This window comes from Somniosus microcephalus, chromosome 27 (assembly GCF_052327205.1).
Source record: "Somniosus microcephalus isolate GS21.2 chromosome 27, FLI_Smic_1.0, whole genome shotgun sequence".
Taxonomy (NCBI): Eukaryota; Metazoa; Chordata; class Chondrichthyes; order Squaliformes; family Somniosidae; genus Somniosus; species Somniosus microcephalus.
This window is the reverse complement of record NC_141013.1, coordinates 4688438-4712123: the sequence shown is the minus strand read 5'-3', so window position 1 is coordinate 4712123 and position 23686 is coordinate 4688438. Positions and strand designations below refer to the sequence as shown.

At 44.4% G+C, this 23686-nt stretch overlaps 1 protein-coding gene across 3 annotated transcripts in view; it reads left to right on the top strand.

Annotated features, from left to right (window-relative positions):
• Window positions 1-23686, top strand: part of spg11 (SPG11 vesicle trafficking associated, spatacsin) — a 147659-nt gene that overhangs the window by 31259 nt on the left and 92714 nt on the right. For 2 of the 3 annotated variants that reach the window (XM_085968393.1, XM_085968395.1), the window contains exons 10-15: window positions 355-542; window positions 2832-3008; window positions 4099-4170; window positions 11673-11791; window positions 18000-18187; window positions 20112-20310. In XM_085968393.1, the coding sequence (XP_085824519.1) occupies window positions 355-542; window positions 2832-3008; window positions 4099-4170; window positions 11673-11791; window positions 18000-18187; window positions 20112-20310 (943 nt within the window). The remainder of the gene's footprint in view (window positions 1-354; window positions 543-2831; window positions 3009-4098; window positions 4171-11672; window positions 11792-17999; window positions 18188-20111; window positions 20311-23686) is intronic. The other variant, XM_085968394.1, reaches the window with a different exon arrangement.

The window sequence follows — 23686 nt, the reverse complement described above, 5'->3', positions numbered from 1 at the left end:
CTATTAAATATATATTTTTTAACAATCAATCTTTCCTTCTACTGGAAGTGTTTTTTTTTTAAAGAATTGTTCTCTGGTTGTGGGTGTTGCCGGCAAGTTTGCCATTTATTGCCCATCCCTAATTGCCCTCGAAGTTGGCGGTGTGTGGTGTTCTTGAACCACTGCGTTCTTGCGGTGATGATCCTCCCATGATGGCATTGGGTAGGGAATCCAAGGATTTGGATCCAGCAGCATTGAAGAAGCAGCAATATGTCCCAAGTTAGAATGGTGTGTGATTTAGTTGTACCTTTCCCTGATATTTTATAATTATTAAATAATACCCTCTCTTTTTGTTGTTGCCAAAAACATCTTTAGAGTTGGACAAGGACAAGCAAAAATGTGTGGATTATCTCACCGGTTATATTATCAAGCTCCGTAAATTTATGAAGAAATATCCTCGAACACCACCAAACGAGAGTGTAACTGGTGACTGTCTGGGTGAAGAAAACGCGTTACCGGATGGTAGTCAGGCTTATGGGAAGTGGGAAAATCTAAATACTAATGTAAGTACTTGGACCAGTAACCAGTTAACTTGTGATGTACAGGAAACTCTGTGCTATCCGGCACCGACGGGACCGAGCTGTTGCCGTTCCCTCAACTGCCGGACAAACCAGCGTTAATGTTGAAGCATACGGAGATTTTGATCTCCGTATCTGGCAACAAACCCTGTTGCTTAGCAACAGCTTCTAAACAGTCGGCCATACTCTCTGTAGCGTCTCTGTAGCTTAGCAACAGCTTCAGCGAGACCTTGCAGAGCTTGACTGTTGAGAAAAAAGCAACGAAAAGAAAAAAAACCTAATGAAATGGCTCCTGATTTTTGCCGGTGGCTCGAGCTTGCTGGACATTTAGCCTCCGGATAACACACAGTTTCCTGTATTCTGAAACAAATTGCATCGCGTGTACAGCATAGGAACAGGCCATTCGGCCCAACTGCTCTACATGAGCCTCCTCCCACCCATCTTCGTCTCGCCCTATCAGCATATCCTTCTATTCCTTTCTCCCTCATGTACTTGGCTAGCTTCCCCTTCAATGCATCTCTGCTATTCGCCTCAACCACTCCCTGTGGCAGTGAGTTCCACATTCTCACCACTCTCTGGGTAAAGATGTTTCTCCTGAATTCCCCATTGGATTTATTAGTGACTATCTTCTACTTATGACCCCTAGATTTGGTCTCCCCCCACAAGTGGAAACATCTTCTCTACATCTACCCTATTGAACTCTTTCATAATCTTCAAGACCTCGACCAGGTCACCCCTCGGCCTATTTTCTAGAGAAAAGAGCCCCAGCCTGTTCAGCCTTTCCTGATCAGTATATCCTCTCCGCTCTCGTATCATCATTTTTCAATCTTTTTTGCACCTTCTCCAGTGCCTCTCTTTTTTTTATAATATGGAGACCAGAACTTTTCACAGTATTCCAACTGTGATCTCACCAAGGCTCGATCGCTACTTTGTGATTTGTATATCTGTACCCGTAGATCCCTTTGCTCCTCTACCCCATTTACACACTTATTTTCCAAGGAGTATGTGGCCTCCTTATTCTTCCTACCAAAATGCACTATCTCACACTTCTCTATATTGAATTTAATTTGCCAATTGCACGTCCAATGCCGCTTTGGTTGAGAAATAACGGCTATACAGAGTTCTATTGTAATAAATGGGGAAGGAGATGGTTATGTAACTGAACTAGTAATCTAGACAGCGAGAGTTCAAATCCCACCATGACAATTTAAGAATATGAGTTCAGTTCCAAAAAAGAAATCTGGAAATAAAAAGCTGGTATCAGTAAAAGTGACCATGAAGTTTTTGGGTTGTCGTAAAACCTCAACTGGTTCCCTAATGCCCTTTAGGGAAGGAAACCTGCCGTCTTCACCCGCTCTACCTGTGACTCCAGTGGTTGGTTCTTAACTGCCCTCTGAAGTGGCCGAGCAAGCCACTCCGTTCCGCCAAACAGTTATGGCTGACTAGCGATGGGCAATAAATGCCAACCTTGCCTTTTTTTTATTTTAAAAAGTGATCTTTTCATAACACAGCCAAACTACTCTGGACACCCTCCGGGGAAGTGGTTTGAATGTTGAGGAATTATCCTGGGATGGATGGGCTAGTACAATATTTCTATTAATATTTATTGAGTAGTTGCTGCAGGAATAAATATGCAGCAGATCTAGATGACATATGTTTATAAGAACAGAATTCCCCTTTGTTTCTGTTGGTGGAAAATGGGTTGAAGAGGCTGGTAATATTTAGAAATATCAGGTGATAAATCATAAAAATGAAGTACTTTTATATAAACTATATAGTATAATGGCATCATATTGGCGATAGGCAAAGCTGGGTAATGACTTTCGCTTATGGCAACTTGCTTTCCAGCTTCAGTGAGCAGAGAGCAAATCACTGGTTAGTCTACCGGTATCGGCACTTTTCTGCAGCCTTTATCACCAGGCCTTTATTGATTCTTTCTGCACTGTCCTGTTCTAACTCTGCCACCCCCACCTTACCAACTCCCATTCCTTGGCCTATATCCCAAAGGTGCAATTTATACTTTGTTGCAAAATAGTGAGGATTAAATCAAGGACATTGTGAAATTAAGCCCTTCGTGAATGACTGCAGTGCAGATTGAATCTGGATAAATGACTCGTAAGCTTATACTTTCTTCCCACACTATCCCATTTATTTTAAGCGGGTTAACACGTGTGTTAAAGTAATAATGGGAAAATCTAGCATTTAGTGTTCAAATTTTATATCGTCAGAATACATTTTTTAAAATTTGTAATTCTCTTGCTTTGATCTTTGCAGGAAGTCATTCGTGATGCTATACTGAATAATCAGATTCCCCGAGCTCAGGGCTACTTCACAGCCCAACAGAAACCTACGAAGAATCTGAATAAACTCGTGCAAGCTGGTTTAAACCTGACCTACGATTGTCTTTTAAGGAAAGACCTGCAGGAGGCTAGGGAACTTCTAAAGAACATGGTAAGTATTGAAGTATTGCAAAAGAAAAGAAAATATGATGGGACTGTGTACCCAGTTCTGTTGTAAAATTAACGGTGAGAGTGGTTGCAAATATTTACAGCACGTATTGACAGAAGATGGAGGTGATTAAATATTGTAGAACTCATTGCACGATTTAATGATCTTGGTCTGACTTATGAAATCAAGAAACTTGGCATGTCAGTTAATTTTCATTTTATCAATTGCAATAACCTTAATATCCAGTCAATTAAATGTTCTCAGTGTGCCACTTTTAATAAGACATTAGGGGCTAGAAATTTTGAAATCTGAGAAAATTATCGCCAGGCGATAATCCTTTTTTGATCCCAGGAACTTCAGCTTCAGCGCTGCAAGATGGCAGTGGAGGTAAATCAAGCGCTAACTACTTTTCTCTTAGGGCGCTAAAGTTTGTGAGAGGGGCGGTAGCGGCAGAGCGCTGAAGAATGTGCAGTGCAGTGATACCGGCATCAGAGGCTCCTTCCCTCGCTTAAAGGGAAGGACCAATGATGGTTTGCAACATTCTTCTTCTAGTTCTGTGGGGCCAGGGGACAGTCACTCTGAATGGAGGGCTTAGGCAGCGTGCAGCAATGAGGCTTCAAAAACTTACAGCAGGCACCAGACTGGTGCGAAGAATAAAGTTTGGCCTACCTGATCACCACTGCCTTTAATTATCACTCCCCAAGCGGCCAACCAAGGTGACGCTGCCTCCTGTTGCTGCCGTTGTTGAAGCCTGGTGATGCAGTCTTTCGGATGAGACGTTAAACCGAGGCCCCGTCTGCTCTCTCAGGTGGATGTAAAAGATCCCATGGCACTATTTCGAAGAAGAGCAGGGGAGTTCTCCCCGGTGTCCTGGGGCCAATATTTACCCTCCGCCAACATCACAAACAGATTATCTGGTCATTATCACATTGCTGTGCGTGGGAGCTTGCTGTGCACAAATTGGCTGCTGCGTTTCCTACATTACAACAGTGACTCCACTTCAAAAGTACTTCATTGGCTGTAAAGAGCTTTGAGACGTCCAGTGGTCATGAAAGGTGCTATATAAATGCAAGTCTTTTCTCTTTGATTTTAGGGATTTGATGTGAAGAAACAACTGCACCGTATCTGCTGCTACACAGCTGATCGAGATCTTCGTGATTTCCTGGTAAGAAATCTATTATTCTGAGTGAGCCATGTCCAAACATCTTATTTGACCAAGCAGCCTAAAGAAACTCTACTTTTGTTTCAACACGGCGTATTTTTAGGCAGTGAAGTTGCAGTGTGTATCGGGGCACCACTGTGCAACTTCAGTGGTAGAATACGGGGTAATGTCATAACTTTTTCTTTCCCCTCCCTTCCTTTCCCAAAGGATGCTGATACGTGCAGGGATACACTTCGACAGACTTGGTAGCAATGCTCCCCGTAATTGTTTTTTGGGCCGTGCGGCCCCTTTTACGGGCTGTGTGGCCCATTCAAAACTCCGCACATGCACAGTTTTTTTTCAATTTACAGGAAACTTTGTGCTATCCGGCACCGACGGGACCGAGCTGTTGCCGTCCCATCAAAACTGCCGGACAAACCAGCGCTAATGTTGAAACATACGGAGATTTTGAGCTCCGTATCTGGCAACAAACCCAACAGCTTCTAAACAGTCGGCTGTACCTTGCAAGCGTCTCTATAGCTTAGCAACAGCTTCAGCGAGACCTTGCAGAGCCTGACTGGTGGAAAAAAAAAAAGCAATGAAAAAAAAAAACACCTAACGAAACGGCTCCTGATTTTTGCCGGTGGATCGAGCATTCCGGACAGTTAACCTCTGGATAAACCAAAGTTTCCTGTAAAAGCTGACTCACCAGCTGCGCGGGACCCCTGGAGCGCTGTGAGGCCACACAGGTTAAAGGGGACATTGGTTGGCAGCCCTCCAATATTTCACCGTTGACCATTTACAGGAAACTTTCTTTTATTCGGCACGAACGGGACCGACGTGGTGCCGGTTCATCAAAAATTCCGGATAACCGAACGCTATAGTGAAAGATACGGCGAGCTGACAGCTCCGTATAAAGCAACAAACCCTGTTGCTTAGCAACAAGTGCAGAACAATGAACACAAGTTTCAAGCGTCCCTGTAGCTTAGCAACAGCTGCAGCCACACCCTTGCACAGCACCGATGGAAGAAGGCAAATAAATATGAAGTAAAACCTATTCCTGAATTTTGCTGGTTAACCGACATTTCCGGTTATTTAGGTGCCGGTAAATCGAAAGTTTCCTGTATTCCTGTTTGAGCCTAAACCCGAGTGTGAGGCATCACCACCTAACCCGATCCTGTCCTGGCCACACGCGAATGTAAAGACCACTCCATTTGTCTCATTGTTTAGGCAAACATACAGGAAAGGCTCAGACTGCTTTCATCTCGTCTTGCCTGAATTAACTGGATGATAATTAGCTGCACTGCAACATTTTATAACGTTAATTGAAACGTCTGAAATTTAGTATAATAGCTAGTAGTTTTTCTTCTCTTTCCTGTCTCTCTTTTCCCCCCCCCCCCCCCCCCCCCCAAAAAAAAATACATTAAACATTTCAAGCTGGATATTTCTCTTGTAAATCCCTGATCAAGGAAAATTTTAGCTTGTGGAAAGTGAAAGCTGTTTCAGACTGAAAAGGAAAGTTGTAGCAAATCTTATGATTACAGTCTTTGGCATTTTTTCAATGTAAACTACTTACTTAATGCTGAGATGATTGACCCCAGATTCCATAGTTAGCATAAGGACCAATTAACTATGGGTTGTATGCCCAGTCAAATTAGCGTATGGAGACTGTTTGTTTTTTTTGCCTGTTGCTATGTACATTGCACACCTCATTTGCTAACTGGAGCTGTGGCGTTTTAACTTCTTGGGGATTTCATGCAAAATGTTTCTCCCTGTTTGAGAGGAATGGGATTAGGATAGCTCCCGTTTAAGAGCTGTGACTCGATGAGCTACCTCTGTGCTACAGTTTCTGATCTCTATTAAAAAGGTCTCTTGTTGCTCTGCATGTACCCCAGTTAGCAGTCAGAAACATGACCACATAATGGTAACTGCATGGTATTCCTGAACTGTAGGTGCAGCCAGGTTTTTCTGAGTCAGTCTCCATTCTTCATGGGTCTTTTTTTTTAATTCCCTTCCATTTTGCCCTTCCCCCCCCCACCCCCCCTCTTTTGTGGTTGTTCTTGGCTAATGACTGACTAAATTGGCAGTGGCCTATTGGTTTCCATCTGTGATTCCGTTGGAAACTCTGAGATTGCTAATATATTGCAGTTGATTTCTCTGATGTCTTTTTTTTAAACTGAACCACTCCATGTATCAAGTTTGGTGATTTTGGGTGTAGGCATAAAGTAAGGGCATTATCTTCATAGCTGTTTAGTTTCACGAGCTTATCCAGATACATTTTATAGGAAAAGCAGGCAAGCTAGCTAGAATGAAAGAAAGAACTTGCATTTCTCCAGCGCCTTTTACAACCTCCGGACATCCCAAAGCGCTTTACAGCCAATGAAGTACTTTTTGAAGTGTAGTCACTGTTGTAATGTGGGAAACACAGCAACCAATTTGCCCACAGCAAGCTCCCACAAACAGCAATGAACAGATCAGCTGTTTTGGTGATGTTTGGTTGAGGGATAAATATTGGCCAGGACACCGGGGAGAACTCCAACTCCTCTTCGAAACAGTGGCCATGGGATCTTTTATGTCCACCTGAGCGAGCAGACAGGGCCTCCGTTTAATGTCTCGTCTGAAAGACGGCACCTCCGACAGTGCCGCGCTCCCTCAGTACTGTACTGGGAGTGTCAGCCTAGATTTTGTGTTTGAAGTCTAAACATGCTTTATTAAAGCAGACTAATATTTGTTTGATTTAGAATTGATTTTCCCTCCAGAGTGAGAGGGAGAGCATGTTATGCTTTTTTAATGAGAGGCAAGGATTAATCGGGGATAGTCAGCATGGCTTTGTCAAGGGTAAATCATGTCTGACAAATCTGATTGAATTTTTCGAGGGGGTGACTAGGGGGGTGGATGAGGGAAATGCTGTGGATGTGGTTTACATGGACTTCAGTAAAGCTTTTGACAAAGTCCCGCATAGGAGACTGGTCAAGAAGGTAAGAGCCCATGGGATCCAGGGTGCCTTGGTGCGTTGGATCCTAAACTGGCTGAGTGGCAGGAGGCAGAGGGTGATGGTCGAAGGTTGCTTTTGTGACTGGAAGCCTGTGTCCAGTGGGGTACCTCAGGGATCTGTGCTGGGTCCCTTGTTGTTTGTGATCTACATAAATGACTTGGATGAGAATGTAAAAGGTATGATCAGTAAGTTCGCAGATGACACGAAAATTGGTGGGGTGGTAAATTGCGAGGAGGAAAGCCTCAGGCTACAGGACGATATAAACGGGTTGGTCAGATGGGCGGAAAAGTGGCAAATGGAATTTAACCCTGAAAAGTGCGAGGTGATGCATTTTGGACGGACAAATAAGGTAAGGGAATACACAATGAGTGGTAGGACCCTAGGAAGTACAGAGGGTCAGAGGGACCTTGGTGTACATGTACATAGATCCCTGAAGGCAGCGGAACAGGTAGATAAGGTGGTTAAAAAGGCATATGGGATACTTGCCTTCATTAGCCGAGGCATGGAATATAAGAGCAGGGAGGTTATGATGGAGCTGTACAAAACGCTGGTGAGGCCACAGCTGGAGTACTGTGTGCAGTTCTGGTCGCCTCACTATAGGAAGGATGTGATTGCTTTGGAGAGGGCGCAGAGAAGATTCACCAGGATGTTACCTGGAATGGAGCGCCTCAGCTATGAAGAGAGGCTGGACAGGCTGGGGTTGTTTTCCTTGGAGCAAAGAAGGCTGAGGGGGGACCTGATTGAGGTGTACAAAATGATGAGGGGCCTAGATAGGGTAGATAAAGAGGAACTTTTCCCCTTAGGGGGGTCAATAACAAGGGGGCATAGATTCAGGATAAGGGGCAGGAGATTTAGAGGGGATTTGAGGAGGAACTTTTTCACCCAGAGGGTGGTTGGAATGTGGAACTCAATGCCTGAAAGGGTGGTAGAGGCAGGAACCCTCACAACATTCAAGAAGCATTTGGATGAGCACTTGAAATGCCATTTGCATACAAGGCTATGGACCAAATGCTGGCAAATGGGATTAGACTGGACAGGGATGGATGGGCGGCGTGGACACGATTGGGCCGAAGGGCCTCTTTCTGTGCTGTAAAACTCTATGACTCTATGACTTTTGCTAGCTTTCTTTAAAAGAAAATCAATTACAAAGATTGAAAAAACATCGATTTCTCTTTTTACTTTGATTTTTCTGAAATGCTAGTCTAGAAGCTTGAAAATTACTGTGCAACCTATATTGTACAAATGCTGAAGAAGTTTGTACAGGGTATAACATTTCCCCCCTGCTCAATCTTAATGGATTATTAACCCTTTTCAATTTTAGAGGATTAACACCTATGTTAAAATAGCGAGTGGGGAATGTGATGCAAGCGCATTAAGCGGTTGTACAATAACATTGCTCACACTAATCTGTAGGCTCTAGTCTTCAAAGATGTGCTTCATTGATCTTGTTAACACTGTTCCCTTGTGTTGTCAGGAATGCATTCTCTGAAACATACATCTTCAAAAATGTATCATTGAAAACTCAGAACAAAGAATGTAATCCTAATTCCTTGTAATTTTTCTATCATTTTTGTGAGGATGTGATCGTTTCTTAGACCCCGACCCCAGTCTCCCTGGGCCGCACAGTTCCTGGGAAAACTGGCTTCTTTGATGCAAGTAACAGTGGCCTGTGTCTGACTTTTGCTCTAATTACTGTTGTCCCCTTTCCCAGTGCAGCACAGCTTCTTGGAATGAGTTTGAATGAGGTAGTCTCCCCATCAGCGCCACATGTTTAACAAAAAAGCCAAACATTGTGTGGGTGGTGTAATGTTCTGATGAGGAGACTGCCTCTTTGAAGTCCCTTCCAAGAATCTTCCCAGCTCAGCGATATTCTGTATGTTTATTGAAATCTGCTTTATAATGCTCACCAATTTATAGAACTGGTTCGCAGCTGCTTTAGGGAAGACGAGACTAGGTATTTTGGAAGTACTACAAAGGGACAAGAGGATAAGCCACAGTCTAAACTGATCCCTGTGGTGTATTTTAGAAATATGCAGATAATTTAAAATGGCCACTTTTTATATATAAAAAATGTTGACACTGTATTTGTCTAAAATAGAATGATTGCCAGAAAAAGCTCTCTTTCTCCCCCCCCCCCCCCCCCCCCCCCCCTGTTGTTGTCTTAGTTGAATTGGGGTGGAGGGTGAAAGTGATTGTTTCTTTAGCTTGCATTTTGTACTGCATGTTTAGCTTCAGAAACTGCTTCGCACTGATGAGCTTGTAGTATAAATCTGGGGATGGAACCCGAGGTGACGTGAGGCTCTCTAGAAGAGAGAAGACTTAAACATAGTCATCACAAGAATCCTCCTCAATCGCCTTCTCCCAGTGGCCGAAGAGCTCCTCCCAGAGTCGCAATGTGGATTCCGCCCGCTAAGGGGCACAATGGACATGACCTTCACCGCACGTCAATTACAAGAGAAATGCAGGGAACAGCACCAACCGCTGTACATGGCCTTCTTTGATCTCACAAAGGCCTTCGACACTGTCAACCGTGAGGGATTATGGAGTGTCCTCCTCAAATTCGGCTTCTCTCAAAAGTTTATCACTATCCTCCGCCTGCTTCACGACGACATGCAAGCCGTGATCCTGACCAACGGTTCCACCACAGACCCAATTCACATACGAACCGGGGTCAAGCAAGGCTGTGTCATCGCACCAATGCTCTTCTCGATCTTCCTTGCTGCAATGCTCCATCTCGCCCTCGGTAAGCTCCCCACTGGAGTGGAGCTAATTTACAGAACAAACTGGAACCTGTTCAACCTCCGTCGCCTCCAGTCCAGATCCAAGGTCGTCCCATCCTCTGTCGTCGAATTACAGTATGCAGACGACGCTTGCGTCTGCGCTCACTCGGAGGTTGAACTCCAAACCATCGTCAATACCTTCACCGAAGCTTATGAGAGCATGGGCCTTGCACTAAACATCCGTAAGACAAAGGTCCTCTACCAACCTGCCCCCACCACACAATACTGCCCCCCGATTATCAAAATCCACGACAAGGCCTTGGACAACGTGGACCACTTTCCATACCTCGGGAGCCTACTGTCAACAAGGGCAGACATCGACTACGAAGTCCAACACCGCCTTCAGTGTGCCAGTGCAGCCTTCGGTCACCTGAGGAAAAGAGTGTTTGAAGACCAGGACCTCAAACCCAGCGCTAAGCTCATGGTCCACAGAGCAGCAGTGATACCCGCCCTGCTGTATGCCTCAGACATGGACCATGTACAGCAGGCACCTCGAAGCACTGGAGCGGTACCACCAATGCTGCCTCCGCAAGATCCTGCAAATCCATTGGCAGGATAGGCGCACCAACGTTGGTGTTCTTGCTCAGGCCAACATCCCCGGCATCGAAGCTTTGACCACGCTCGATCAGCTCCGATGGACAGGTCACATTGTCCGCATGCCCGATACGAGACTCCCAAAACAAGCGCTCTATTCTGAGCTCCGGCACGGCAAGAGAGCCCCAGGTGGGCAGAGGAAACGCTTCAGGGACACCCTCAAAGCCTCCTTGAAAAAGTGTAACACCCCCACCGACACCTGGGAATCCCTGGCCCAAGACTGCACAAAGTGGAGGAGAAGCATCCGGGAAGGCGCCAAACACCTCGAGTCTCTTCGCCGGGAGCAAGTGGAAGCCAAGCGCAAGGAGCGCACGTCAACCCAAGAACCCCACCCACCCGCCCCTTAAACCACCGTCTGCCCCACCTGTGACAGACTGTAGGTCCCACATTGGACACATCAGTCACCTGAGAACTCATATATTTTTAATGTGGAAGCAAGTCATCCTCGGTTCCGAGGGACTGCCCAAGAAGGAGAGAAGAGAAATTAGCTTCAGAAACTGCTTCGCACTGATGAGCTTGTAGTATAAATCTGGGGATGGAACCCGAGGTGACGTGAGGCTCTCTAGAAGAGGGCGACTCGAGCTGCTTCTGTCTGACGCAGCACGGAGTGTAATTGCGGTGTCGTATCAAACCTGGTTTACAAAGCGCTCGGGATCTGTTGACGCCACCAGGCACTCTTTTTAAACAAGTTTGACATGAATTTAAATGTTGGGAGTGAAGACTCTTCCCTACACCGCCTCAAACTTTAAGGGTAGATCTTTCCAATCGGTAAGATTGTTCACACTAGTGGGATCCGTTAATGTAGGAACCAGGAAATTGGGCACTCAGCAATCTCGCCTGGTCCTGATAGAAGTGTACAAGATACTAAGTTGAGTAGAATAGGTTAATCAGGAGCGCTGTTGAGTTAAACCAAGCCCAGGACGAATATCAGGAAGCACTTCCTCGTGGAAAGAGTGATCACTACCAGAAATGGCCTTCTGAATAGGGTGGGATATAGGGTAGGATTGGATAATTCTGGAATTATTCAAGAAGCACTTAAATAATGTAATGGAGGGGAATGTAGGGTTCAATGGACAGAATGAACAAGATGGAGTGAATGGTCTCCCTCATCTGTACTTGTCTTGTGGTTTTTCCTGATTAATTCCTCTCCTTTTCAGGTGGAAAGCCTCCAGGACTATTTATCTGTCGAAGAGAAGGAAATGGTGAAGTTTGTTCACTTTGTAGAGAATCTGTATTCCTCCTCCGCACACACCGTGGAATGTCCTTTACATACCGGGTAAAGTTTAAAAATCTATGATGCACAATGGCTAGCAGTGAATGACGAGGTGAAATGTTCCTTGCGGTGTCTTAAATGGAACAGCAATTTCTGAGTGATGGCAGAAACCAGAGACTGGATTACTGCCTTAAGCTCCCTCTTAGATAATGTTTTATTTTTATATATATCTCTATCCCCATACTATGTGGGTGGCAGTAAAGCAGAGGTAAAGGACTAATAATCAAGGTGTTGACACCTTGCCAAAGCTGCTGTGCTTTGATTGGCGGTGCAAACTGACACTCTCCATTGCAGTTTGTGTGCTGCTCCACAACACTTGACAACTGAGCAGTTTTGTAGTGCAGGATGGAATCCAGGGATCTGCTTACTCCTCTTAAATCTTGTGGTTTGAAATACAGGAGAACTTTTCAATCTATTGCTGTAACCCTTTTATAATTGGTATTTTTTAAATACTTCCAACTCAGTCATACCTGCTGAATCAGATTTGTTCTTTACGCTCCTTTCTTTTTACTGCTTCATTCCTTTATGTTTAATATATAAATACTGTGGCAACAAGAGCAGGTCAGAGGCTGGGTATTCTGCGGTGAGTGTCTCACCTCCTGACTCCCCAAAGCCTTTCCACCATCTACAAGGCACAAGTAAGGAGTTTGATGGAATACTCTCCACTTGCCTGGATGAGTGCAGCTCCAACAACACTCAAGAAGCTCGACACCATCCAGGACAAAGCAGCCCGCTTGATTGGCACCCCATCCACCACCTTAAACATTCACTCCCTCCACCGCCGACGTACCGTGGCTGCAGTGTGTACCATCTACAAGATGCACTGCAGCAACTCGCCAAGGCTTCTTCGCCAGCACCTCCCAAACCCGTGACCTCTTCCACCTAGAAGGACAAGGGCAGCAGGCGCATGGGACCACCACCACCTCCAAGTTCCCCTCCAAGTCACACACCATCCTGACTTAAAAATATATCGCCGATCCTTCATCGTCGCTGGGTCAAAATCCTGGCGCTCCCTCCCTAACAGCACTGTGGGAGTACCTTCACCACACGGACTGCAGCGGTTCAAGAAGGCGGCTCAGCACCACCTTCTCGAGGGCAATTAGGGATGGGCAATAAATGCCGGCCTTGCCAGTGACGCCCACGTCCCATAAACTAATTTTTTTTTAAAAAAAGCACTTCAGTAGTTTTTCCAGAATTTATTTATTTTCTCTCCTCCAATATTACAAATTGGATTTATCTATTACAGCAAAAAAAAATCTATTGTATCCGTGTATAAAAAACCTAGTTTTCTTAAAAACACAAACCAAGACAACCAACTAATTGATTGATTGGGTGATTGCTACTAGGAATGGCCTTGCGGATAGGATAGCATCGAGTAGCAAGGGCAATTCGTTCGTTACGCTCATTTTTACATTCCTTTACATTTTAAAATGCACTTTTCAGTAGTTTTTCCAGAATATGTTTACCTGCTCTCCTCCCTTCCTCTCCTGGGGACATTGGCTCCTTGCTGAGGTCTAGTTCGACAGGTGCCAGCTGCCCTTCTGTACCTCCCACAAGTGGTCATTTGTGTATAAGCCTAGACGGCGAGTGCCTGGGGCTACTCGCATCACAACTGGAACCAAAGATGTCCTTGCCTGACGTTGATGTGCTTCTACTTCCAGCAGGGATTGCTAGATAATGATCAGAAATGGAACGTTCTCCATTTATTTTCCTCTTTTTCCCCCCCCCCCCCCCCCCCCCCCTTAACCCAGAGATGCCGAGGCCATTTGTCACACACCTGCTACAGGGGGGTTGAAGTGGTTAATCTGAATAAACTGCTAATACTTAAACTGTAGTTGGGGATTGAATCAGGCTCGATAGCTAACTTTTTTTGAGCAAGCTGTGCTTGACGACCAGTCTTGTTACATTTTGAGAGCAGTGATATATAAACATCCTGGAACATGTCTCTTATCACCCTTCATGAGTACAGAAACTCAACTACGATCCTCCATCAATTACATTTACTTGTAAATACTCTGGAGTGTGTATTTACACCACAACCCTTTAAGCTTTCTCCACTTTTTTGAATAACAGACTGTTTTGAGATTGAGTTTTAATCACTGCTTTTACTGATGGCCAAATGTCCTTCTCTGTCACTTCTCAGCTAAGTTACAACTGTGGATAGTGTATGGTGCTGTGTGAGGGGAGTGAGAGGAAATGGGAAGTAAACCAGTTTGTTACTGAGTTTTCTGAGTGACTTCCCTCTGGCTATGTCATTCTGTGTCAGGACAGCGAACAGTACTATGGACTTCTGACGCAGAGCAAAATAGCAAGGGGAAACGCAATCTTATTTTCCATTATTCTGCTTTTATAATTGGAGGCTTATTTCTCTGAAAATCTGGTACTTCACAAAAAACTTGTTCTGAGATGCTTTTTCATTTTCTAAATGAAATTTGACTCTAGTTGGAGACTTGCATCTGGTAGATGGCATGCCGCTAATTGGAATGATCCCAATGAACTCATTAAGCAGTAGTGCTGATATGAACAAGATTTCCCATTATTAAGAAGTATTGATTTAATTTCTGAAATATAAGTGCTATCATTGAAGATTGGCTCTTTCACTATTTTTACAAAGGGGAAGTTATTTATAGAGCAAAAGTATACTTCTAATATGTGGGTGTGAAGACTAAACTTCTCTCCTCGTTACTGTGGTGTCAAAAGCTTATTCCTCTTGATGGTAATTCTTTTGGAAAATTAATGTGAATTTCAGTGAAACAATACACTTAAATGTTTGCCGCACTAATTTGATGAACTAATATAACCAAATTTTAATGATGTATGTTATCTGATTGAATCAGGATCATTGCCAGAAAAAAAATAGGTAGTGCCTGTGACTGTTCATTGTCAACATCTATTGTTAATATGTTAAAAATCTTGCACCTGCATGTCAACTTTCTTCATTATGCATTTCTATGACTGCATTTATAATTGGAACTGGTCATGCTCTAATGACTCCCTCCTGGCAGTGGTGGCCCTCCACTGGTGAGAGGGTGTAATTACACCGTGACCAGTTTACATGGGCCGTTTCCATTACAAATAGGAATTTATAAGTACAGGTAAATAACTTTAACTTTAAAATGGGAGGCTGTTACATCTGCACGCCTGGTCCAATTATATCCCACCCTCCCCATCTCAGCTGAAGACTACATTTGGCCTTGGCTCCTCCTGTGCACCACCACAGAGTTCATAGAATCTTACGGCACTGAAGAAGGGCATTCGGCCCATCGTGCCTGTGCCGGCTCTTTGAAAGAGCTATCCAATTGGTTAATTAGAGCAACTAGATTAGTATTACATTTACAGATTTGATTAATTTTCTGCCAGTTCAGTGGCTCCTGTAAGTCTGTCTCACCGTGCAAACGTATATCTGGGCTCTTGGCTGTCAGTATGTTTATATATAGTATTTACAACACAGAAACCGGCCATTCGGCCCTACTGCTCCATGCCGGTGTTTATGCTCCACACGGTCCAGCAGAGCTCATTGGATACCGATCAAGAGGCAGTGGCAGCAGCGGGGGGGGGGGGGGGGTGGAGGAACCTGGATTCCCTTCCTCCCAAGCCCAGGGTTGCCGAGTCTCACTCTAAGGACTCTACTCCCAAGTATAGACAGTAGAAAACAAAGGTTGTTGGTTAGGGGGCAATTTTGCAGTCTTCACTGATGATGGAACACAAGCCAAACTGAGAGCCCAACGTATTGTTGTAATAAATGTACCGAGAGCTGAAAGTCTGAAAGGCTCCGAGCTAAGCGCAGTTACCTAGTGGCTCCATGCCCGGAGACTTCCCCGGGATTGGTCACAGCCCCGGCGTTGAACTGGTACCTGGAGCTGGGGCATCGTTGCGTGGGGTCGGGGTATTTGACTTTAGCTCAGGGGTTGATGATTTGTCATTCTGAAAAATAAAACCGGGGGGAGGGGGAAATCTTCAATATGGAGCACACAAGAGACATGCGCGCAGAGTGAGGGAGCGAGTGAGCCTGACAGACATGCGCAGAACAAGCGAGCCAGACAGACATGCGCCGAGCAAGTGAGCTAGACAGACGCGCGCAGAACGAGCTAGACAGACGTGCGCAGAGCGAGCCAGACAGACAGACGTGCACAGAGCGAACAAGCCAGACAGGCGCGCGCAGAGCGAGCCAGACAGACATGCGCAGAGCGAGCGAGCCAAAGTGAAAGAGAAAACGTGTCAAAGGATCGTACTTATATTGATGCCTTTCAGGCCCTTGGGATGTTTCAAGCATTTCACAGCCAAATAAATTAGTGCGACAAGAAAGAAAGATTGCCCTATAACACCATGAATCAGTGAGTCATTGATTGCTCCACTGCGGGTTAAGTGTTCAAATAGTAGATAGCGGAATTTTTATATAAACACATTGCTGTGAGTTCACCCCAAAATACTCAAATGGACTGCGATCCCAAGAATCACTCTCTATAACCGGGGGTGTGGGGGCGAGCGGAGAAGGGGGAAAGAAAGAGGAAGGAAAACATTTCGGATAATTTCCTGCAATCCTCGCGCTCTGGTCAGAGTTCAGTGACTAACGTCCTTCCAAATGCTTCGTTGAATTTTTTTTAATTTTTAAAAAACGTCAACATCAGCCCCAGAGAAGCAGCAAATGACATAGAACGTACGGCACAGAAACTGCCTAACTGGTCCGTGCCGGTGTTTATGCTCCACACGAGCCTCCTCCCACCCCTCTTCATCTCACCCCATCAGCATATCTTTCTATTCCTTTCTCCCTCATGTGCTTATCTAGCTTCCCCTTAAATGTATGTATGCTATTCGCTTCAACCACTCCCTGTGGCAGCGAGTTCCACATTCTCACCACTCTCTGGGTGAAGAAGTTTCTCCTGAATTTCCTATTGGATTGATTAGCGACTATCTTGTATTGATAACCCCTAGTTTTGGGGTCTCCCACAAGTGGAAACGTCAGTAGTTGGGTGCCATTGTTGTGTGGTGTATCCACGGTGTTGCTGATTTATTTTTTGAATAATAGTATTTTTATTTTTAGTAATCAACTGCTTTATAATTGCCTGGACTAGAATTTGTGAAACTCTGTTCCTGGCGATTTTCCACTCTTCCCCCCCCCCCCCCCCCCCCCCCCCCCCCCCAACCACCACCCCCCCCCCCCACCACCCCTTCCCCCCCACCACCCCTTCCCCCCCACCACCCCTTCCCCCCCACCACCCCTTCCCCCCCACCACCCCTTCCCCCCACCCCCCCCAAGTGGGTGTTTTTTTCCGGGTTTAGGTGAGCTCGAAAGTCAAGCCACTTCGCAGACATATCTGGACATTTGCTTTCTGTCACATTTTTTGTCTGTTTTTGCATCTGTTCTTTTGTGGTCAGTTGCAGCTTCTCCTATCCTACTGCATACGCCCACATGTGTATCATTTATGTATTACTGCTTTTAAGGTTAATGCCTTTAGTGAAAGTATAACGAGAAATGTTAATGAGTTCTTTTTTTTAAAACTAAATAAGCTGCAGTGGGTTTCCCCAATAGCTCAGTGAGTTTACCCAGTGAATAGTTGAGCCGTACAGACTAAGGTGACAAACCTGATCCCCAGTCTTTGCGAATTAATTAATCTCAGCCAATTTGGAGCATTACAGTTGGCCTTCACACCGGAGAGGAGAATTGGGCTGGGTTGCTGATGGCCATCCAGCAACCTCTGCTGGCTGCGCCTGTGTGCGTGTCGGATGAAGACAGGATTGAGCTTGGCAGTGATGCCTATCATGCTTAACTAGCCTGCTGGCACTCCGTCCAAACTGACCCAGTAATAATAGCCATTTGAGAAAGGAACTGGCGAGGGACTAGAGCTTTACTCTGGTTCTCGGGAGAGGTGAGATGATGAGAAAATTAGCAATGGAGGAGCTCCAACGGAAGTTTTGCAACTTTGTTTTTTTTTTTTAATTCTAGCGTTATATACATAAGACGTGTGGCCTTTTTGAATTCTTAAAGCTTTAGTGTTGGAGCGGGGAAGGGAATGAGACATTAATTGTACTGGCTGTAATATGTTTTACTTTGTGCGCTAAATGATTTGATTTGTTGCGTTTTCAATGTTCTTCCTGAATGCTGAACAACCAAATACTTTAGCATTGATGTAATGATTTTCTTTGCAGCAACATATCCATCAACAATGAGCAGATATGTCATGAAAAATATTAATTCTGTTGGCCTTTCCAGCTTATTGCAGGTTGAAAATATTGATCCCAGGTATGCTGCTATTCTGGAGCAAGTCGTGAGCCGTGAAGTTGGGATTGCTGAGCACCCACAAAGAGATCCAAACTCGTGTGTGGTCATATTGGATTGGGCCAAATGGTGGGATAAGGTCGCAAAGGAGCGAATTCAGTTATCTAAAGAATCGGATATAGGTAAGTAGTTTATAATGCATTTAGGCTGAGCATAATTGGCAGTGCCTTTGTGACAATGTTTTGAATGCTTGTGTAGATCAGAAGTTTTTCTGGAGCAGTTTTGTAATTCTGGTATCTCCTACCATTCTAAAGGGCTAGAAGGGGTTTGTTGGAGTTCTGAGCGTAAACATTAAGGTGAGGGAATTTAACACCCACACTCCCCAAGTTATTTTAAAGACATATTCAAGACTGCGTTTAATTTAACTGAAGTGCTCTCTGACTGAAGCAAGTTATTCCAGCCATTTAGACTGTAATTCTTTGGCTGGGAGCTGTTAAAAGAAGGAAAGAACAAGCATTTATATAGCACCTTTCATGACCTTGGGACGTCCCAAAGCGCTTCACAGCAAATAAAGTACTTTCCAAGCATAGTCACTGTTGTAATGTAGTTAAACATAGCAGCCAATTTGCACAGAGCAAGGTCCCACCAACAGTAATGGGATAATGACCAATTAAACTGTTTTAGTGGTGTTGGTTGAGGGATAAATATTGGCCAGAACACCGGGAGAGAACTCCCCTGATCCCCCTTCTAACAGTGTCATGGGATGTCATGCCCACCTGAGAGGGCAGACCAGACCTAGGTTTAACATCATCTGAAAGACAGCACCTCTGACAGTGCAGCACTCCCTCAGTACTGGATTTTGTGCTCCAGTCTTGAGTGGGGTTTGAACTCTCGACCTTCTAACTCGGAGGCAAGAGTGCTACCCACTGAGCCAAGGCTGACACCTATTGGGCGGTTTCCACTAAAGTTAACATTGGTAGCGGAGTCAAAACTAGGTAGCCAGAAGACTCTGCAAGCTTGTTGGTAAAACCAACTCGCCGTCAGCTTCCCGTTTGGAATATTCCTTAAGTTTTTGTGGTCTTGCATTAAATCTTGCATTAACTCCCAAAGTCTTTGCTCACCCTCAAGTTAAAAATCCCTGATCTAAAGTTGCTTTTGGTTTAAGAGCGGTCACACCAACAAAATGAATTGACCAGACTGCTGTCCAGCTTCATACTTCGATTAATTTTGAGACTGAATCTGAATACAAGTGGTGGTTTGAAGCGGTGTCTTTCTGAAATGCATTTGTGCCTTATCTAAAGTGGTAGCTTTTTTTTTTGTAAGGACCATGCACAACACCGTTCATATTCAGTGCTGGTATTTTTACTGAATGTTCCTACTATACCTTTTTATTTTACCGTAACCAGTGTAAATGCAGTACTGCCATAATTTTCTTGAAATTATAGCCATTCTTAACCTTTTGATAATGTGGGGTGGTAATATACCCTTCTTGAACTTGAGTGTCTAAAACAGATGATAATGTTGCTGCTTTAACCTACATTTCAAAATGTCATGAGATAAAAACTGATGCGAATGCCATTCGGCCCATCCTAGCTCCTCTGTCCTGGAAAAAAACAATAGCTACTCGCTTCCCCTGTGCCCCTTGCACCACAACCACAGCATCGAGCTGTGGGTGTTTGCCTCTTACTCGGGAAGTTCAATCCAATATATTCGCGCTTTGACAAGTTCTAAGTTCGCCGTTTGTCATTTTGACCCCATGTTCCTTTCTTCTGTTGTCTTGTAATGTTTCAAATTTTTATCTCAATGGGGTCCCCTGTTAAGGAAGAGGAGCATAAATTTCTACAATCTTTCCAAAACACTTCAATTCTCTGACACTAAGCATCAGCCTTATGGCTCTTCTCTGTACTCTCTGGGGCTTTAGTGTCTCCTTTGTGCCTTGCTGGCCAAAACAAGACACTGTAATTTTTCATACTGTTGTTCAGAGGTTACTTTTTGATGTGATTGTATTGTGTTCCAGGAACCATTCTCTTTCTGTGGTGTTTTTAAGATGACCTTTTATCACATTCATTGTTAATTGGTGATTCTGTTACACAAATCTCTCCACAGCAGTTCAGTCTTGTAGTCCTGAGGTATTGTGGACCTACCTCACTTCCAGGCATTGTTGGGCCAGAATTTCTGACTGGATTGAAGCCTTCCAGAGTAGTGAGACTTCTGCAACTTGGCAACCCCTGACACCCGATACTGTGAATCAGAACACATGTTGCAGTAGCTACATGAGAAATGAGATACTGGACAAATTGGCAAGGTAAATATATCTGATTTCACTAATACTTGTGCCAACTTTAGCAACACTGGCATAGCAGGATGTCATTATTCAAACTGTCTGGAAGCGACTCAAAAAAAACCCAACTGATGATGGAATGATTGAATGAGCTGCAGAGTACAGGAAACTTTGTGATATCCGGCACTGACGGGACCGAGCTGTTGCCGATCTATCAAAACTGCCGGACATACAAAGTTAATGTTGAAGCATACGGAGGTTTTCATCTCCGTATCTGACAACAAACACTGTTGCTTAGCAACAGCTTCTAAACAGTCAGCTGCAGCTGCAAGCGTCTCTAGCTGAAGCTGTTTCTATAGCTACAGACCTTGCAGTGTCTGACTGGGGAAAAAAAGCAACGAGAACTAAAAAAAACTTATAGAAAACGGCTCCTGATTTTTGCTGTTAGATTGAGTATTCCGGACATATAACCTCCGGATAAACCAAAGTTTCCTGTACCTTGATATCAGGGATGCTGAGAGTGGGACCTTCTGTGTACCATATCTGTGTTCACACTCCCCATTGCCCACGTGACTGGTTCCTGATCTCCGCGCAGGGAGGGACAATTGGAGAATGAATCATCCATGATTGTTTGTTGGAACCCCGTCTGTTCAAAATAGACATTGGCAGGTCGTTTAAACCATCCACTCAAAGGAATAGTGCTGTTGGGGGTGGGGGGGGGGGGCGGAATTGTTAAACTTGTTTCTTTTTTTAAATGTTTTCCGTTATATTAAAAAAAAAGAATTACGATTCTCAAATTTTGAGCATTGAGCTTAAGACAGTAATTCAGTAGCTAAATCAACAGTTCTGGTACAAAAGCAAAATACTGCGGATGCTAGAAATCTGAAATAAAAACAAAAAATGCTGGAAATATTCAGCAGGCCAGGGCAGCATCTGTGGAGAGAGAAACGGAGTTGACGTTTCAGGTCGATGACCTTTCGTCAGAACTACCAGTTCTGCTGGTGTTTAATTTATGTAATTGCTTTGCCAGCAGTCTCGTCTCTTCTATATTCACTTTACAAGACTAATTATTTCAATATCAAAATTACAAGAATTATTTCCCAGCTCTTAATCCTTTAACGAGGGGCATCATACACCAACTACACAGGGCACTCTAGTAGTCAGCAATTGCCGTGACATTTGCCACTAAGTAAAGGTGGCAAACTGTATAAAACTGCCCCATTAACCCCTGGCTATAATTCTAAAAAGGTTGAGTTGTCTCCAGGCCATTATCTTGGGGTTTCGATGACTGTTTGTTTATAAATGGCTTGTGTTTTAAGCTAGTATGAATTGCATGCTTCACTTATGATTCCAAAACACTGACTGCCAACTTTCCTGCTGCCTGGGCCCTGAGCTCTGCAATTCCCTTCCTAAACCTCTCCACCTCTCTCCTTTAAGATGCTCCTTAAAACCTACCCCTTTGACCAAGCTTTTGGTCACCTGTCCTAATATCTCTGTGACTCGGTGCCAAATTTTGTTTGGTAACGCTCCTGTGAAGCACCTTGGGATGTTTTACTACATTAAAGGTGCTATATAAAGGCAAGCTGTTGTTGTTGCTCTAACTTTAATTAACTCTTCCTTCAGTCAGTTCCTGTTCATCAGTAAATTGTTTCTTGATCGGATGTGTTATAACATAAGAAATAGGAGCATGGGTAGGCCCTACAGCCCATCGAGCCTGCTCCGGCATTCAGCTAGATCATGGCTGATCTTTGACCTCGACTCCACTTTCCTGCCCGATCCCCATATCCCTTGATTCCCTTAGATATACATGTTTGTAATGTAATTAAGAAGTTCAGGTAATGTTTGTGAACCATTGAGCCATCTCCAGAACCCAGTTTGGAGACTAAGAGCAAAAACAAACAAACTCACTTTCAACTATTAGCTAAATGTCTGGGTTTTTTTCATCAACATAATTTGGAAAGAAAAACTTTTTTTTATTTATGGGATGTGGGCATCGCTGGCAAGGCCAGCATTTATTGCCCATCCTCAATTGCCCTTGAGAAGGTGGTGGTGAGCCGCCGCCTTGAACCGCTGCAGTCCGTGTGGTGAAGGAGCTCCCACAGTGCTGTTGGGGAGGGAGTTCCAGGATTTTGACCCAGCGACGATGAAGGAACGACGATATATATATTTTTTTTTAATTCATTGCTGGGATGTGGGCGTCGCTGGCTAGGCCTGCATTTAGTGCCCATCCCTAATTGCCCTTGAGAAGATGGTGGTGAGCCGCCTTCTTGAACCGCTGCAGTCCATATGGTGTAGGTACACCCACAATGCTGTTAGGAAGGGAGTTCCAGGATTTTGGCCCAGCGACAGTGAAGGATCGGTGATACAGGTCCAAGTCAGGATGGTGTGTGGCTTGGAGGGGAACTTGTAGGTGGTGATGTTCCCATGCGTCTGCTGCCCTTGTCCTTCTATGTGGTAGAGGTCGTGGGTTTGGAAGGTGCTGTTGAAGGAGCTTTGGCGAGTTGCTGCAGTGCATCTTGTAGATGGTACACACTGCAGCCACAGTGCGCCGGTGGTGGAGGGAGTGAATGTTGAAGGTGGTGGATGGAGTGCCAATCAAGCGGGCTGCTTTGTCCTGGATGGTGTCGAGCTTCTTGAGTGTTGTTTTTATATACACAAATGCTGACTAATATTTTCTGGTAATTGGTTGCAAATTATTGTCTGGTTAAAATTACAAGAATTATTTCCCAGCTCTTAATCCTTTAACGAGGGGCATCAGACATCAACTACACAGGGCACTCTAGTAGTCAGCAATTGCCGTGTCATTTGCCACTAAATAAAAGTGGCAAACTGTATAAAACTGCCCCATTAACCCCGACTATAATTATAAAAAGGTTATGTGAGTTGTCTCTAGGCCATTATCTTGGGGTTTCAGTGACTGTTTATAAGTGGCTTGTGTTTCAGTATCCTGCTTTATGCTATCCCCTGAACCTCTCGATGAGATTACTTTGATATAATCACTTCCATTTGTTATCCATTACACTCTATTTAAACAGAAATAGCTGTCAAATGTTGGTGAGTTAATTCACTTCTTTTTCACTCTTGGGACCCGAGTTTCAATTCACTTTAGATTGATTGGAATGTATTTCCCCTGTTGGTTGAGTATAAAGATTCTATATGGAAGAGTTTGGGCAGTCTCAATCCAGTTACTAGTGGCTATGGGCTCACGATAGCAAACACCCCCTAATTTTGCAAGGAGTATCTTCAATTCATTGACACAGCAACACTTCACTCTTGCATATATCATGGAATAAAAGGCTCACCTGACTGCCAATGCCCCTAATTTCCCATTGGTGGGAAAAAGTTTTGGGTGGGGATTGGTTTGATCTTGGCAGCATAACCTCATGTGGAATATAAACGC